Source organism: Vidua macroura, chromosome 4 (genome assembly GCF_024509145.1).
Source record: "Vidua macroura isolate BioBank_ID:100142 chromosome 4, ASM2450914v1, whole genome shotgun sequence".
NCBI classification, from domain to species: Eukaryota; Metazoa; Chordata; class Aves; order Passeriformes; family Viduidae; genus Vidua; species Vidua macroura.
The window spans coordinates 2,101,579-2,118,068 of record NC_071574.1 but is presented as its reverse complement, the minus strand read 5'-3'; the positions used below and the strand labels follow the sequence as shown (position 1 = coordinate 2,118,068).

The 16,490-nt window shown below is 51.3% G+C and overlaps 1 protein-coding gene across 1 annotated transcript; it reads right to left on the bottom strand.

Moving 5' to 3' along the window:
- Positions 1-86: 86 nt before the first annotated feature.
- Positions 87-8,608, bottom strand: PPP2CB (protein phosphatase 2 catalytic subunit beta). The gene is made up of 7 exons (XM_053975659.1): positions 8,384-8,608; positions 3,774-3,983; positions 3,391-3,564; positions 3,089-3,178; positions 2,298-2,459; positions 1,367-1,485; positions 87-857 (listed from the first exon to the last, which is right to left on the bottom strand). The coding sequence occupies exons 1-7, from the start codon at positions 8,483-8,485 to the stop codon at positions 785-787; spliced, it is 930 nt and encodes a 309-aa protein (XP_053831634.1). The 5' UTR covers positions 8,486-8,608; the 3' UTR covers positions 87-784.
- Between the last annotated feature and the right edge of the window lie 7,882 nt (positions 8,609-16,490).

Below are 16,490 nucleotides of genomic sequence, written 5' to 3'. Positions count from 1 at the left end.
TCCAGGCCCGCTCTGGCCCCGCCGCCCCGCCCCGGGACCGCCCCCGGCCCGCCCCGGTCCCGCCCGGCCCCGCACGACACCACGTGTTGGGGCTGACAACGGCGAGTTTATTGGTTCAGGTACAGCGAGGAGGATTGCAAGCACTTCCAGGACAAATATACAGAGGGGAAGGGGGGGGGGGGAATAACAAAAAGAGAAAACAAAATAAACAAAATACCCCAAAACAATTAAAAAAAAAAAAAAAAAAAAAAAAAGGGGGCAGGATCAGCACAGAATGGGAACAGAGCTAAAAAGGGAACACTTTTATCTGGGTTATGACAACGTACTCCCAAGCAGGAATCACTTCCTTTCTCCAGTTAAGTTGAGCGGTCTTTCCAATAAAATAAAGAGTGGTGGGGGATGAAGTTAGTGTGCACTTCCCTGGAAAACAAACTCTAATTCATGCCAGTTAAACACTAGAACTAAAAATGTACAAAGAAGCGTCAGAGGAGATGAGTGTTGTTTAAGTGTTACCTTTTCCTCTCTGAACAGTCCAGAAGGAAAACAATGACTACAAATACAGCAGGCAAACTGACTTTCGGGCTGATGGGCATGGGACAGAGAGAGTGTCGTAAGGAATTCAGTCTCAAGTTGTGCTAAATGCTCTTCGTCCTCTGTATGGCACATTTTGGTCCATGATGGGGATTTGAGTTGAGACGAACCCTGATTTCTTACAGAAACGTGTAAATATTGTTGCTCTTTTAAAATGCCAGGTGTACTTCCTTCTACAAAGGTTGGGAGAGGTTTATAGGAAGTAGTCTGGGGTACGACGGGTAACATGAGGCTCTCCACGACGAGGTGCTGGGTCAAACTGGAGGCTGCAGGAAAGAAAAAGGGATCACTTACCCTCCTCCACAAGCCATTTTCCACTGCCTCGATAAATACCAGGCTGGCTCTCCTGCTGCTAGCTCACATAAAACATTCCAAGCCCCAAAACAAGAACTCATGGGAGTTAAAACTCAGAGTGACCCAGCGGCCCGTCACCGCTTTCTCGTGGGAGCAGCTGGAAGCACAATTCAGACCCTCTCCCCCATCTTACAAAGCTCAGCGCTACCAAAGATGAAAACAAATAGATAAATCCACGTGTTTTTACTCTCTCCATCAAGGTTTGGTCAATAAAGAGACAGAAGTGCAAAAGCTCCAACTCTCCATCCAGCCAGGAAGAGCAGCTTTTGGGAGCTTAACTCATTGCTTATTTTAAGGCAGAGCACACGTTAATTCCAGAGTGGTCTGAGCTGGCTTTTCATGGGAGAACCCCTTTGGGTATGATCAGCCATTCCTCACAGAGTGGTTAGAAAGAGAGCCCAGCCCAAGGCAGGATACTCACAAGGAATATTTTAAAGTGTCATCTAGTTCCATGATAGCAGCCTGGTTCCCACAGCGGTAGCAGTAATTGGGGGCACTGAAGATGGTAACCACATTGCGGTCGTGGCACCAGTTATAACCCTGCCAGGGAGAGAGAGAGAAAAACAAAAGGTCTCTGTTAAACCTCTGCCCCTCCAAAGTTCCTCTTCAGGCCTGAAACTCTCTGAGGCACTTGTGAAACTGCAGATTTCTTGATTTCCAACTGACTTTGTTTCATTTCAAAATGTGTGCTTTACCACAAGAAGCAGCAGCAGGTACCTGGCAAAACCAGCTTCCAGCAGCCTACAGGAGATCATCCACTCCTCACTTGTAAACTATGGACTGTACCACTAAAAAGCCTTGGGATTTTTAGGGATGCCTTCAGCTTTCCTGCACCACAAGTGACAATTTGCCTGCTGAATGCCAGTGACTTCTGACACATGGTTCGGCTTAAGGGATCTACCTGCACTAGATTTTAAAAAGGCATCTGCTCCATTGACCCACCTGGCATTTTCCCAGCAAGACATCCAAGAATAGCCTGGCGACAGCCAAAAATGGCATAATCCCTGTCACATCTGACTGCCGAGCACTATGGGACAGGCAGCAGCAGTCAGAGCAAGAACAATCCAGCATATAAAAAGATTATTCCTGCCACAAACAGGGCGTGACACGACCCCTTTGGCAATTTACTCGGAGGGGGAAATTTGCTTGGAAAGGCCAGAACATCCCCTTATTTAGGCTGCAGGTCAAAGCACATCATTTTACGTTGTTGTTCTCACATGACTGAAGCCTTTCTTTGGTACTGACCTGCGTAAGATTTAGGTGGCAACAAACCTGTGAGTGGAAGGTGTCCCAGAGGAGACCCCCGTGGGCCCCTGTTTTGTTAGCCCTGGCTAGCAGAGTGCTTGCCCTACCTCCATGACCAGCTGGTGAGCGCGGGAGACCAGCGTGAGACCATTGGCGTGGTTAAAGGTTTCGGAAATGTCCTGCCCGAAGGTGTAGCCAGCACCACGTGGAGAAATGCCCCAGCCGCCGCGGTCATCCGGATCCGACCACAACAGATCACACATGGGACCCTCGGGAAAGATTAAGAGCTCTCTGTTACGTCACTGGCAAGGTGCTTAAACACGCTTTAGGTACAGCAGCAAGACTGCCAGCACGTCCTGCTCGGTGCAAGGCACGTGAGGAGTTTACTGAACACACTCCAGCCACTCCCAACACAACTTCCAGCTGCCCCGGGAGCTACGAGCCTGGTTCTTCAGCCCAGATTGCGGGCCCCAGGAAGCTGCAACAACATGCAACACCACAGGAGGAAGGCTGGGCTGCCTGGGGAGGAAGGATGGTGATACAGCGCGGCTTCACACGGTGGTTGTCGGTTCACAAGCACATCTGTGAGGAGGCTGAAGATAGTAAACACCCTCCCCTCCCCTGCCAAATCCTGCTCTTTGAGTCAGACTGAAAGCCCAAGAATCCCACGATTCTGGGGAAAACAGCTGTGAAACCCCCACAGCTCTCCTTATGTAGGCTGCTCTAATCAAAGCACACTGACTTAAGTGTGTTTTGCTGAAATGTTCATCTGCTCTAGCTCCTGGCAAGGCCATAATCCATGTGTAACCACGTGTTTAAATGGACTGCAATGTGAGAAAACATTTGCATTTTCCACCAGCAGATATTTAAGTTTCTGAAGCACTTCCTTTCCTATTACCTCGTGTGGAACTTCCTGCAGGCGGTCCAGAGCCCTGATATGATCCAGTGTATCTATGGATGGAGAGAGGCCACCGTGGAGGCAGAATATCTGTTCCAGAAAGAAAAGAGCAACCCATTAAGTGGGAGGAATGATCTCCAAACCAGCTGGGTCTCACTCTGTTATCACTCATTCACAACCGCAGCCATCTCGCCCTCGGATCACAAGTTAAAGGAGCTTGTCTGGGACTGCTCCTCTGGATGTCAGACAACACAGCCCGCAGAAATCTACAGAAGGGAGGGTTTTCCTCATCCCAGACTCACCTGGCCGTCTACCAGAGCTGTGAGAGGAAGGTAATCAAACAGGTCTGTGAAGTACTTCCAGACGTTGGCGTTGCCGTACTTGCGCAGGCACTCGTCGTAGAAGCCGTAGACCTGCGTGATTTGCCTGCTCTCGTGGTTGCCCCTCAGTATCGTGATGCGCTCCGGGTACCGCACCTGGGGGCGGAGAGAACGCTTCCTCAGCACGGGCACGGAAACAAGGAGCGATGGAATATCAGCAACAGCAGCCGGGCACTCTGCTCCCAGCACGCGTCCGCTGACACGGATCCGCTTACGCCCGCTACGCCCCAGCCGACGGCAGCCTCGCCGGGAGGAGAAAACGGTTCTCAGCTCCCAGGTTTCATCCCCAGTCTCCCAAGCCGTACCTTCAACGCCACCAGGAGAGTCACTGTCTCCACGGAGTAATAGCCTCTGTCCACGTAGTCTCCCATGAACAGGTAGTTAGTGTCTGGAGACTTCCCACCGATCCTGAAGAGCTCCATAAGGTCGTGGAACTGCCCGTGGACATCCCCGCAGACGGTGACGGGGCAGCGTACCTCTTGCACATTTGATTCCTTTGTAAGGATTTCTTTAGCCTGGCAAGGAAAGCGTGCTTAGGGCAACAAGGTAGGAAGCTCCTCCAGAAGCTGGCGATGTTATTGTGCTGCATTCCCACTGGAAACCCAGTTTCATCCCCACTGCTCAAGCCAACCACTGGAAAAAGAGTTTGGTGGGTGAGCACGGACAAAGGGTGCTTCCCAAATCCCAGTGGCATGGAGATGAACAGGTTTACTACAGCAAGGCCAGATGCCCTTGCCCAGGGCACATTTTGCCCTCCAGAATTCCAATCCTCTTCCAGGCACAACAGTTCAGCAACTTCTACGGGCAAGCCACTTACAACTGGAAAGCAGAGACAGGGGCAATTGGAACATATGGAGCCACAACCAGCTTCTCTGGCTGTGCCCAGCTGGCAACAAAACGACCACAGATGGAGGGATGGCATCCCTGGATTTAGTCATCTCTTCTTCCACACCCAGCAGTTCCTCTGCTAATTACAACCATGCAATGTAGCCTATCTGCACTGTCTTATTATCCTTATCTAATACCAGGTTTGTTGTGCTGCCTGCAGCTCACTGACTGATGCTGATCAGCGCTCCTGGCACATCTGAGGCACGGGGAACACCCACAGGATGGCTCCATCTGATCCAAACAAAAGGGCTGGAAGATCACCAACACTAAGCAGTCACCAGCAGGTGATGTTCTGGGTATTCCCTGCCATATTCCCTTAGCTCAGGATGAGCTAAGGCTCACCCTGTGCTGCCAGAAGGGAGCTGCCTCCCAAGGATACCCTCTGTGGGCTTCCTGAGGATGCCTGCGTTCCCATTCCAGTGTTTGCTGCCTTGCCTCTTTTAGGAAAAACGTGTATTTGGAAGGAATAACTACACCCCAAGCAGTTTGGACTGCATCCAGCATGCTCTCTGCACAGAACCTGACCTGAGGGATCCTTAAAGTCACATCCTGCCCATGGATTTGATGAGGGGGGCTCTGCCTTCCACTTCTGGCGCGACTGGGAACTGCTGAACATGTTGTATTTGAGTGCAGTAGTAGCACTCAAATTCTGCTCGCACGCCTTTAAAAGCATTTATAGCGCCTTCTGAGAGCTTCCACCCTCTGGGAGAGACAAATATAAACCCACAAAACAGCTGCTCCGTGCGTTCTGGCTGTTGCACAAAGCAACAGGCAGGGGTTTGTTCCAAGCTGGAGCTCAGCAGTGCTCCTTTTCCACAGGAACAGGGCAAACAGGCTCACTTTAAACCTACCCTAGGAATGGGGGCCAGCCCACGAACTGAAACGTCGGTGCTAGGAGAATCCAGAAGTTTCCCCTGATGAGCAAGGAAGAGCTGGCAGGTGACAGGAGCGGCTCCTTCCGCTGCCAAGCAGCTGTTCCCCTGCAGCCCATTTTAGCTCACCCTGTGGACACTCATCTGTGCACGTGGACAGATCCAGGCTGTCATTTGAACTCTGCAGAGCTGGTTTACATCAGGCTCGGGAGCCCCAGTTTGCCCTCACGTGATGATCTTCTAATGCAGAACAAGACTTCCTCAAAATGCTCAGCATCAATAAAAACACCCCAGAAAGGCAGTGACTAACCAGCGCATCTGCCTGCAGCGTGAACACTGAAATCAAACGACTTAAAATAAAAAGCACTATTACAAAGCAAAAATAAAAACCTCTGATGCAAGCAGGCTGCCTGGCATCACCAGCACTTACTTAATCCAGGAGGCTAATAAATAACTATGACTTAGAAGTCAAAATTTAGCTACCTTTGTTGCAGAAAACAGTGACTAATGGTATCAGCTTCCTGTGCATCTGTCCCACTTGTGCTGGATGAAAGCCATATCCAGGTCAGGATAAAAAGCAGCAGCTTTTAGGTGTTTTTATTAAATAAACCTCCTTGTACTAAGTAAACCGAACCAATGGTTGCCTGTCTGTGCTCAAAGAGCCTCTGAAGAGCAGCCCATTTGCTGGCTGTGAGCTTGCCCATCACCTCAACTCCTGGTATGCTTCTGAAGAGCCTTGGAGAGAGCAGAAACTCCATTCCTTCTGGAAGATTGATTCCCTCAGCTTGGTCTGACCCACAGAGGCTCGTTCTCTGGGAACCTGAGGCCAGGCGTGGAGCTGGGGATCGAAATCCACCTGAGCCTTCATCCCACCAGTGGCCACAGACCAAACTACTGTACCAACAAGTGGGCTGAGGCTATTGAACCTCAGGGAGCCTGGCTGGAATGCGAACCAGCCACGTGAGATGGAAGCCAGAGGGATGGCAGGGATGGAGCTGTCTCACCCTTCAGGAATGAGGCAGCAGCAGGCACCCAGAGCCTCTGCCAAGGTGCCCAGGTGCTCCCAGAGGCACCTGATCCAGGATGAGCATCACCAACAGAGAGATAAAACGCTGCCAGCCACAACACAACGCAACACAACAGTGGGAATTTCCTGCAACGGGACTGTGTCCCCTCTTACACCTCCAAAGAACCAGGAGAGGAAGGAGAAGCTGCAAGGAGAGGGATGGTCATGGATGGCTGCTTGTTTAATTCAGGAGACAGCCTTTTCCCTGCCTTCCTCCACAGCCCATCTCATCATCTTGGTGAAAAACCCTTTTGCCTGGATTAAGCAGGGTGGCTCCCAACTCCCCCTCCCACACCCCAAACGTGCAAGCTCCAGCAGTGATCAGGATTAATCCTTCTATCAGCCTCTGAATTTGTGCAGGATTTGAGCTAATTTTCCTTTAAACACCAAGGGAATGGGAACAAGAACAGCACCTCCCTCACCTGCACCAACCACGGGGGGCTGATCAGCTGCCTAACGAGGTTGCCACGGGGCAGGTGAGGACAGAATGTCACTGCCACAGCTGCAAATTTCAACAACTTCTAAGGGTGCACAACCACTGGGCACGCCTCCATTGTGTCCAATCCTCCCCTCATCACTGCCCACTATGCCAGTACTTAAAACCAAAAATGAGCCACACAGACAGCTCTGGGATTTTGCTGGTTTGGCTTTTTTTTTTTTTTTTTTCCCTTCATTTTGATTTTTTGTTTTAGTACTGAGTTCTTCCACAAACTGAAACCTGAGGCAAAAGGTACTACTGTGCTGGGCCTCTCTGAAATCAGCCCCAAAACCAAGAGTGCTAAGAAGTGTTCTGGAGAAGAGGATTCCTCCAAATATAATTTCAAGGAAACCAACTAAACCAGCTTTGTGGCAGGGCTGCACACCCAGAGGCTGTTGTAAGCTCCTCTCCTAGGTGACACAAACACTCCCCAAAACTTAAACAAAGCCAAGTCAGTGCAGGGCAGTGTTTCCTTCATGCCCCAGTCGTTTCCATCAGTTTCCATCAGCCTGGAAGAACGAGGTGCTGTGACAGATGACACACCTCCCTGTCACCTGCCTCCTGAAGGACATAAAACACCCTCCCCACCTCCAGCTGAGCTCTCCTGTCCATCCTCTCCCTATTTCCTGTGTGTCCAGCCACAATCTGCCAGCATCGGCCTCCAGCTTCCCAAAACACAGCAGCCACAACTCCAGCTTCCCAAAGAGCCACAGCTCTGGAAGGAGCTCTGGAGAAAGAGTCACAAAACAAACGGATAGCCCCAGCACGGGACTGAGAAAAAGAAAAGCAAGGGAAGAAAACAGAAGCTCTGGGGGGGGGGGGGGGGTTAGGGAGTGTTAGGATCACTGTTGGAAGAACATGCCAAGGAAAATCTTCCCCTGGTCGCACACTGCAGTGCTGAGGGAGCGTTCACGAAGAACTGCTGGACTGCTCAGACAACAGCCAGCACCGGTCTGAGGATGTTTCCCTCAATGGGAAAAAAAGGCTTTCCCCAGTCCCGACTAAACAAACCCAAGCACGCGTTTGCCAAGGCCTGCCCAAACCGCAGTCCAGAACAGCAGGACTGTGTCCTTTATCCGACCACTCCTCTTTCTGTTTTGGTCCCCTCAGCAGGCTGTGAGCCTGTTTGGGGCTCACCTCTGCTTCCCGAGATTGCACCTCGGAAGCCAGTGGGTTTCCTCACTGACTCGGGGTCGATTTTTCAGCTCCATGTTGTGTAGGACACCAGGACGTCGGATACCCCACGGGCACCACCCCGGTGTTCCCAGCGCTGGATATTCCAGAGGGAGCAACCTGGTCACCCCATGTCCAATCTCACAGAAACCACCCCAAACATCCAATGCCCGGTATCCCACAGGCGCCATCCCGCTCTCCCAAAACCCACGGGCACCACCCGCTTTCCCAGCGCCCGATATCCCCCCAGCCGCATCCCTGCCTCTCCCAAAACTCGACATCCCGCAGGCACCACCCCGCTCTCCCCACGCCCGGTATTCCACAGGCACCACCCCGCCTTCCGAAGCCCCATATCCCCCCGGCCGCAAGCCCGTCTCCCAACGCCGGACACACCACGGGCACCGTCCCGCCCTCCCAACGTCCGGGCCCCGCACTCACCTTCTCGCACAGGCTGCGGACCTGGCTCTCGCTCAGCTGCCGGCACTCGTTCAGCTGCTCGATCCACTGGTCCAGCTCCTTGGCGAAGCCCTTCTCCTCCATGGCGAGGGGGGCCAGGCGGGCCCCCCGAGGCCCGGGCCCGCCTGTGGGTGCCGGCGGCGGCCGGGGACGTGCGGCCCGCTCGGGTCCGCTCCGCTCCGCGTAATGGCGGCGCCCCCCGCCTGCCGCGGCTGCTGCGCACTTCCGGCCACGCCCACGGCCGCGCGCGCCGCGCGCCGCCGCTTCCGGCGCGCCGAGTCGGCCTCAGCGCCACGCCCCCTCCCCCTCCTGCCCCGCCCCCTCGCCTTGGCCACGCCCCCGCTCCCCTCACGGCTTTATTGCGAAGAAAAAGGAATGGAGTGCTCCCTGCTCTCCAAAAAGGATAAAATCACAAGGTTTTGCGCCCGCTGCGGGTGTCGAGTCGCAAGCGTTGGTAGCAGGGCCCGGCAATGCGCCAATCCCTGTGTGCCTTTCAGTAAATGCGCGGTGTTAATGCCTTTCGCCATATTCCCGTGAAATACCGTGGGAGCGCTGCTCACAACAGGAGCGCGCGCACGATGGTGTACTAAATATGACGCGCGGTTAGTGAATATAAGCAGTGAAAATTAATGCATTTGCCGCAATCTGGCGCTCATCTTATCCCTCAGCTTTAAGGCGTGACAGACCTGCAGAGATTCCTCCCCGCTGCTCTTTATTTGTTGCCTCCTTTGGGCTCGTTGTGCCGTCTCCCCCGTGCCCAAGTGGAGCAGTGATGTGGTGACAGAGATGCAACAACTGGGGCTATGACACTGCCGCAATCTGGAGCGCCCAGCCCAGGCAGCAGGGACTGCTGGACCGGAGGAGACCCCTGAGGGGGGAAATTCCCTGGGATTTTTAGCAGGATAAGGTAGGTCGAGTCCGTGTGGTGTGGTGTTTTTTCCTGTCAGACGGGAGGTTTGCTGAGGCGCTGCTCAGGCTGTCCTGGCCAGGAACGCTCATGTGGATCACAGCTCCCTTCGTCTCCTCTGGGTAAAAAACAGACGGACTTGTGGACTTCGCCCTGGAGTGAGGGGAAAAAATTGAAAGGATTCACAACATCACGTCCCCGATGTGAATTTTCTAACTAAAAGTACAAAGTAAAAGAGAGCAATTTGCGTAAAACACAACTTCGTAGCTGCTGTTCTAGATGACAATCGCTCGCCAGTCCAGTTCCCAGGAAAGGCAGCTGCCAGGAACTGTTCACACTCCCTGGATGTTTTATTTGCTGATTTGTTTTCCAGAAGGTCATTTCTAACCTTATTTTCCATGTTTGTGACACTGCTGCAGAGAACGGCCATGGGAGAAGGCAAATCCTGCCTCGGGGCAGTGGACAATAAATCTTCCCAGCAGGAAGCACCCCCAATAAAAATCATCCCTGGCTTGCCCAAAATGACCCAAAAAAGGGCATCCTGAGCCTCGGGAGGTCAGCCTTAAAACAAATGCTGAGCAGCTTTTATTCCATCTTTCAGTTTCTGGAGGTTTCCCCATGATTTCGTTCGAGGAAACAAAGCACAGACGCATGGATGTGCACGCTTTGGTGCTCGGTTTCTATTTACTGACTCCTTGCCACCATTAAAATGTTTAATAGGCGAAGCTTAAATGGAAAGATCCAGCTGAGAAATTTCTCTTGGCTCCCCGTCAGGAATAAAGAGGTTTCTGAGGTATCGATCCGATGGCAGGTCCTCAGCAAAGCTCCAGCCAGGGCCTTCCTCAGAGCAACCACGACGTGGTTTGCTGGAAAGAGGGAGCTCTTGGGATGAGCCGGGGATTTTCCTGCAAAGGAGTGGCAGGGACGGAGCCTGCGGAATCTCCCGGCGGCAGAGGGGGACATTCATCAGGCTCCCTGGCAGGGAAAACTGACAAGCCTCACCGACAGGGAATTAATGAAGGCAGGATTTTCCACCACCTTCTCTAAAACCTCAGCATTTCTGCGCTACAACCCTCTAAAAAGGCAATGCTGGTGAAGTGGCATGAAAGGCCACTTCATTAAAAAACACATTACTGTTGGCTGTGTAACATTAAGCCCCACCATGGGGTACCTTGCTTTCTTATTCTTGTGACTTTTCCACTGAAACTGGGCTTTTTAGGGTGTGATACAAAACACAGGAGAAACGGAAGCAGAAAAAAAATTACTCATGGCCACCACTGCCTGTGGAAGGCACTGCCTGGGCTTATCCACTGCTTCCCAAAGGGTGCTGGATTCCTGTGTTTTAGAGAGGGGGGAAAAACCCACCCCCACAGTGAATAAATAAAATAAATCAGCGAAGTTCTTCCTTCTGCCAGCAGCTGAGGCCGCACAAACCCAGTGGGAGCTGCTCCAAGGGCACCTGACCCACTGTGAGGGTGCAGGGGAGCACCGCACCGCCCAGGGGTATGAGGATAAGGATCCCTAAAGGACATTTTGGGGTGCAGACACAGCATTTTTGCAGTGGATGGGAGGCAGACCTACCTGGCAGCAGCCTCCGTGAAGCCTGGGTTCTTTCTCCCGAGCGTTTCCCCACAGGATTTGTCTCCCTCCTTCCTGTGGTAGCATCTATCACCATGGGCAGCACTGTGAGGAGCAGCAGGACACATTACAACATCTTGACAAACTGGGAAAAAAAGCCAGGGAGAAGTGAGAGGGGAGGAAAGAGGCAAAGAGAGGGGGAATGCTGCCAGGAGAAGGGGGATGAATCTCTGGAAATGGACTCTGTTGCCGTAATGTATGCACAGGGATGGATTCCGAAAGCAAGGAGAGTGACCAAACCCTCGCAAGGATCCTCCCGAAATGTTCCTCTCAGACACAGTTGCCTCTTTTAGGGAATAAAAAACGTCCTCCTGCAGCAGCAGCCCGGAACAATTTTAATCCCCGAATAGCTGTTTTGGGGAGGGGGAGGAACCTCAAAACCTGCGAGCCTCGCAACAGGTTTTGTTTGCAAACGCAGGCGAATCTGGAATATTTGCTTATTCCTTTTATTGAACCTGCAGGCTGATTCGATTACCTCCCTGGAAACGCATGTGCAAATCGGTTTTCCAGCCTTTTGAGGGCACTGCCTTCCGCCGCGACGTCTCCAGTGACTGATGCCAACGTCTGGCTAATGCGGTGTGCAGGAAGAGCCGGCGTTGGACGCCGACGCCGATGCCCGGAGCTCTGGGCCGCTGGCGGCCGTAAATCCCTCCGTTCCCAAATGCAAACCACTGCCGTCGGAAATGCCTCACCCTGAAAAAATGTGTCAGCAGCAATTCAGTCGCTCCGATGAGGCGGGCTGAGGCACAGCCGTTCCTCTGCCACGCGCTTCCCCGGATAGAAGGAGCCGATGATGGAAGACCCGCGGGGGGGAAAAGGGCATCAAATTGAAAAGCCCCGGGGAGATGAATGGGAGATAACGGAGAGAAAAACATTTACAGCCTGAAATTATTCCCCCTCCCGGAAAAATTTCCTTCTCATCTCCCTGGGAAGCGCTCAAAGGAGAGCTGTGATGCGGGCACCTTGGAGCGGGGGTAAATCTGATGGTAAGAATCCGAGCAGACAGTTAAGACTACACAAGTAAGCAAATTTATTTGAAGACAGAACAAATATCGTGGCAAACAACAATATGCAAATTCAGTTGAGAACAGGGGTAAATATCAGACTTTGTTTTCAAATCGATATAAAATATAGTCAGATTTCACTTTGTCCAAAAAGCAGCTCGCATCGGGGTGGGGGGTTGGAGGGGATTTTCCAGGTGCGTGTCACCTGGAAAACCTCAGGATTGGGAGGTGGCTCCTCTGCCAGCGGAGATGAGCGATGCTGGGAGGAGATGGAGGCGCCTTTGAGACTCTAAATTTCTACCTCCATTCTCCTTAAAAGCCAACTTTTGTCTCGAAGCAAGGGGCGGGTTCATCCCCTCCAAGACCCTCAGTGCCCACCCACCTATGTTTGGATGGTGCAGTCACGAGGATCCCAGCTGATTTTTAGGCTTGGGCATCTCTGAAGGCACCTGCACCTCCTGTTCCTCACTGGCTCCTGATGGATCAACCTCCAGCGGCTGAGCCTGAAAAGCCAGCGAGGGAGCAGCTGACCTCAGATGCCAGAGGAGCGAACAGGACGGAATCCCCTCCCAGGGCGAAGGTGCTGGCGGGCTGCTTTCTAGAAAAACCATCCCAAAATAAAAGCAGACATAGAAAACATTAGATTGTCAATGAGGCTTTGAAACAAATTCAAGTTTATCCTTAATTTTTCTCATGTGTGTGTGTGTGTGTGTGCGTGTGTGAGACTTCATACAAACAGACGAGAAAGACGTGGTGAACTTCAAGCTGGGGACGGGCATGTGGTCAGTTAGAGTCCGCAGGAGCACCATCGGATACGGAGGAGTTAGCACCAGAGAGTTTGGAGGACCCAACTGAGCACACGCGTCCTTTGGGAATGGGCAGTGGGGACACATGGAACAGTCCATTAGAAACAATACAAGGCAATTCATGAGTTTTCATACAGTACAATACAGTCACTGATCAATTAACCCTTTCAGTACAGTACATGACAAGTAACACTTTGCACCCTGTTAGCACTAGGAAAGGAGGGTTTGGGCTGGAGAGGGGTGGCCGGTGAGCTGTCCCTTCTGCCCCCTTGGATTTCAGGGACTGTGGATTCCCACCCCAGCTCGGACAGCCCGACCCCAGCCTGGCTCCCGGGGGGATGCGCTGGTGGAGCGCAATGCCACCAGCCCATCCACCCACAGCGAGGGCTGCGCCCAAATCACAGAATCCTAGAATCCCAGAATGGAGGGGACCTCAAAGATCATCTAATTCCACCCTCTCTGCCATGGGCAGGGACGGTGGAATTAGATGATCTCCCTGCCATGGGCAGGGACGCCTTCCACCAGACCAAGCTGCAAAGTGGTCCTGGTTTGGCCACGGGGATGGAAGAGCCACCCCGCTCCGCCCTGTGCCAGCCACCGAACCGATGAGAAAACCTCCAATTCAAGCTCCACCTGGCCAGTTCTGGTGCCAAAACACGCAGAAAAGGGTTCAGGGGCTGCGTTCAGTCGGCCTCGAGCCAAACCTGCTTCTTCCCTCAGGCGTAGTGACAACAGGGTCCATTGGAAAAGTGCTAAATTACAGTACATTGGCATTTCCATATGTCAACTATTGAACAGCAAAACAGATTGTTTGAAAACAGAATCAGTATCGTACAGTAAGTTCACACTTAATTCTTCACCGTTTCTACACTTGTAACACATGCATTTTATTTCCATTAGTTTAATGCCAGTAGGACCAACATCCTCCAGAACAATGATCTAACATTAAACAAAACTTCCTAAGGAAAATATTAAGCATCACATAAAGTTTCAGGAAAAAACCTGTTAATTAGCATCACAAGGTACTCAGATTTACATTTAGGAGTTTTCATGCCATGACTTTAAAACACCTTTTGGTTAATATCCTGGGGGTGGGGGAAAACAAACCCCAAAAAAAAAAAAAAAAAAAAAAAAAATCAAAAAAAGAGAAAGAAAATATTAAAAAAAAAGGAATGTTTTGGGAAATAATATATTTCTCTTTGTGTATACACACCCAGGGAGACAAGCACGAACGCGGGCCGGTGCATGGGTGTGTGCACATTTTTGTTTTGATAAACTTGACTCATTACAAGGGCATTTTCATGGGTCCAAAAAGACTTTCAAGGAAACAAACTCTAAACTACTGAAGCAAATGAAAAAGTCTCTCTTGGAGGAACAGAAAAGGTTGGTAAAGCATCGCCTGTGTGCTGTTACAATGCGCTTCCCCACGAGCTATCTGAAAACCCAAACAACTAAAAATCCTTTTTTTCCACCTAAAAGGCCCTTCCAGAGCAAAGGGTGCTGTGCTAGGATTTGCATTCAGGCCTCAAGTGTGACGGGCAGGAGGAAACACTTAATTCTACCTTCCCAAAGGATGACATTCCATCTCCAAGGGACAAAAAGCTACACCTGAGGGGTAAAATAAGACAAAAATACCTATTACACACCCCCCTTCCTCCCAAGCTTATTTTCAAGGACTCAGTGAGACTGGTGGGCTTGCTGGGAGGGAATTTTCCAAATGGTTTTCCTTTATCCTGGTGACAGTGAGCGGGATGTGGGCTCTGAGTCACCTAGGTACTTTCTGAAGAGGCTGTTCCCTCAGCCACTATGATTTTGGGGGCTCAGATAGAGCAGCAGCATCGTCTGGTGCTATTTCTTTAAAGCTAAATTTGCAGGGATAATTTGGTGGGGATGGGGAGGGGAGGAAGCAAAAAAACCTACCCAACCCAAAATGTGGATTCTATTTCTGTTTTCACATCCAGTGATAGAGGATGTAAGAGCATAATACCTGGGGTTGCTCAAGATTTGGGGTTTTTAACCATCTCGGGTTCCCACTGAATATCCAAGCCCCTGAAGGTCTATTGAAGAAGGAAGCCAAGAAAACCAGCCACTAAAACTGGAGCTGTTTAGGAAAACTCCTCCATCTGCTGCAACAGGGAAACCCAACACACCCATTTCTTTTTGTTGCTGAAGGTTATTTCCATGCTGGCCCCCTGCTAGCAGCAGTGAAGGAGAAGACCTAATTCCCTTCTCTGCATTCCCACTGATCGTGCTGTACTGGCAGGGTTTATCCATCAAGTGTCACTGGGGAGAAACTCCCAAACTGCCATCATGGAGGACTGCCAGAGAAGGATTTGGATTGACTGTGGGCTCGTCAGGGATGATGAGCAGCAGTCCTAAGAGTGGATACCCCGCCGTGAAGGGAACATGGGGCTCTCCCACCCACCACGATTTATTTGCTGCCGTGGAAAACCCACAGGGGCTTTTAAAGAAGCAGAACCCCACCAGGTGGTTGGGAGTGGGTGGTTTGGGACACCAAACCCCAGATTATTCAGCATCCCAGGGATCACTATTTCGAATCTTAGAGATTTCTGACTCTGTTTCCTACTAACTCTACCCTGCTGCTTTCTTGCTGGCAAGGGAGCTCTGATCCCTGGCCTTCCATACGGAAATACCACAGGAATTTAACAGGAATAGCACATCTGAACTGCCTCTGAACACGAGAGCTGATCAACTCCTAACAACGCTTTCCAAATTCAACAGCAAACCCCAGGGTTATTGTGCTCCATCCTCTAAATGGCCCGTAGGTCTTTTTTACTTAAAAATACCTTTTGCAGTTGAAGCCCACGACCAATCCCAACAGCACTTCCAGTGCAGGCACAATGTTGGCTTTTATTGCAATGGCTTGAGCGCAGCCTTTATTGGTACCAGGATCTCAGACTGGTTTGAACTGGGCTGTCCCGTGGACTCACTGGGCTCTCGCACCAGACACAAGAGCGTCTGCCCTGTGACTCCTGCTCCTCTCAGTTCCAGGTGTCAAGGAGATGATCTTGCACCATCCCAATCCCTTTTCAGACTTCTCCTGTATCTTTGGTGTTTTTAAAAGCCATGCCCTCGGGTCTCCGGGTGACCTCGAAGTTTACAACAACCACCACGTCTGCCTGGACGTCAGTGATGTAGGTGTTGGTTCTGTCGTGTAAAATAAGCTTGGACGGGTAAATTCCCTACTCTCGGGTCGCTAATGGATATGTAATGGAAATCAGGCACTGGACAGTGGTCCAACACACCTCAAAATTTTCTTCTGATGGCCCCTACGTAATTAACACTGCGCCTAGGAGGGGAACTAGATGGGGAAAAGAAGAGAGTTCAAAACTCAGTGCTAACAGTACGTACAAAAGTGCAGTGCTCAGTTCAGTCCGAAGCAAAGTGACTACTAGTACTTAAAGTGCTAGTCCCAACGTCGGTTTGGTTCAGTGTCCGAAACACGGGGGAATGCGGGGAGGGTACCCCGGGGGAAATTAAAAACAGACAGCACCGCAACTGCACATGCCACACCAAAAGTGCTTCAAATCACGCCACGGCTCAGCTTGTGAACACACACGAGCAAACGACTGACACCTTTTAGGCTACTATAAAGAACAGCTCCATTAACTCCATCACTACGAACCCGCTCGGGAAGCAAGTGGTCACAGCGCACAGAAAACAAAGGACGACCCCACTCCAAAACCAAGAGCCTTTAGGAACACTGACGAGCC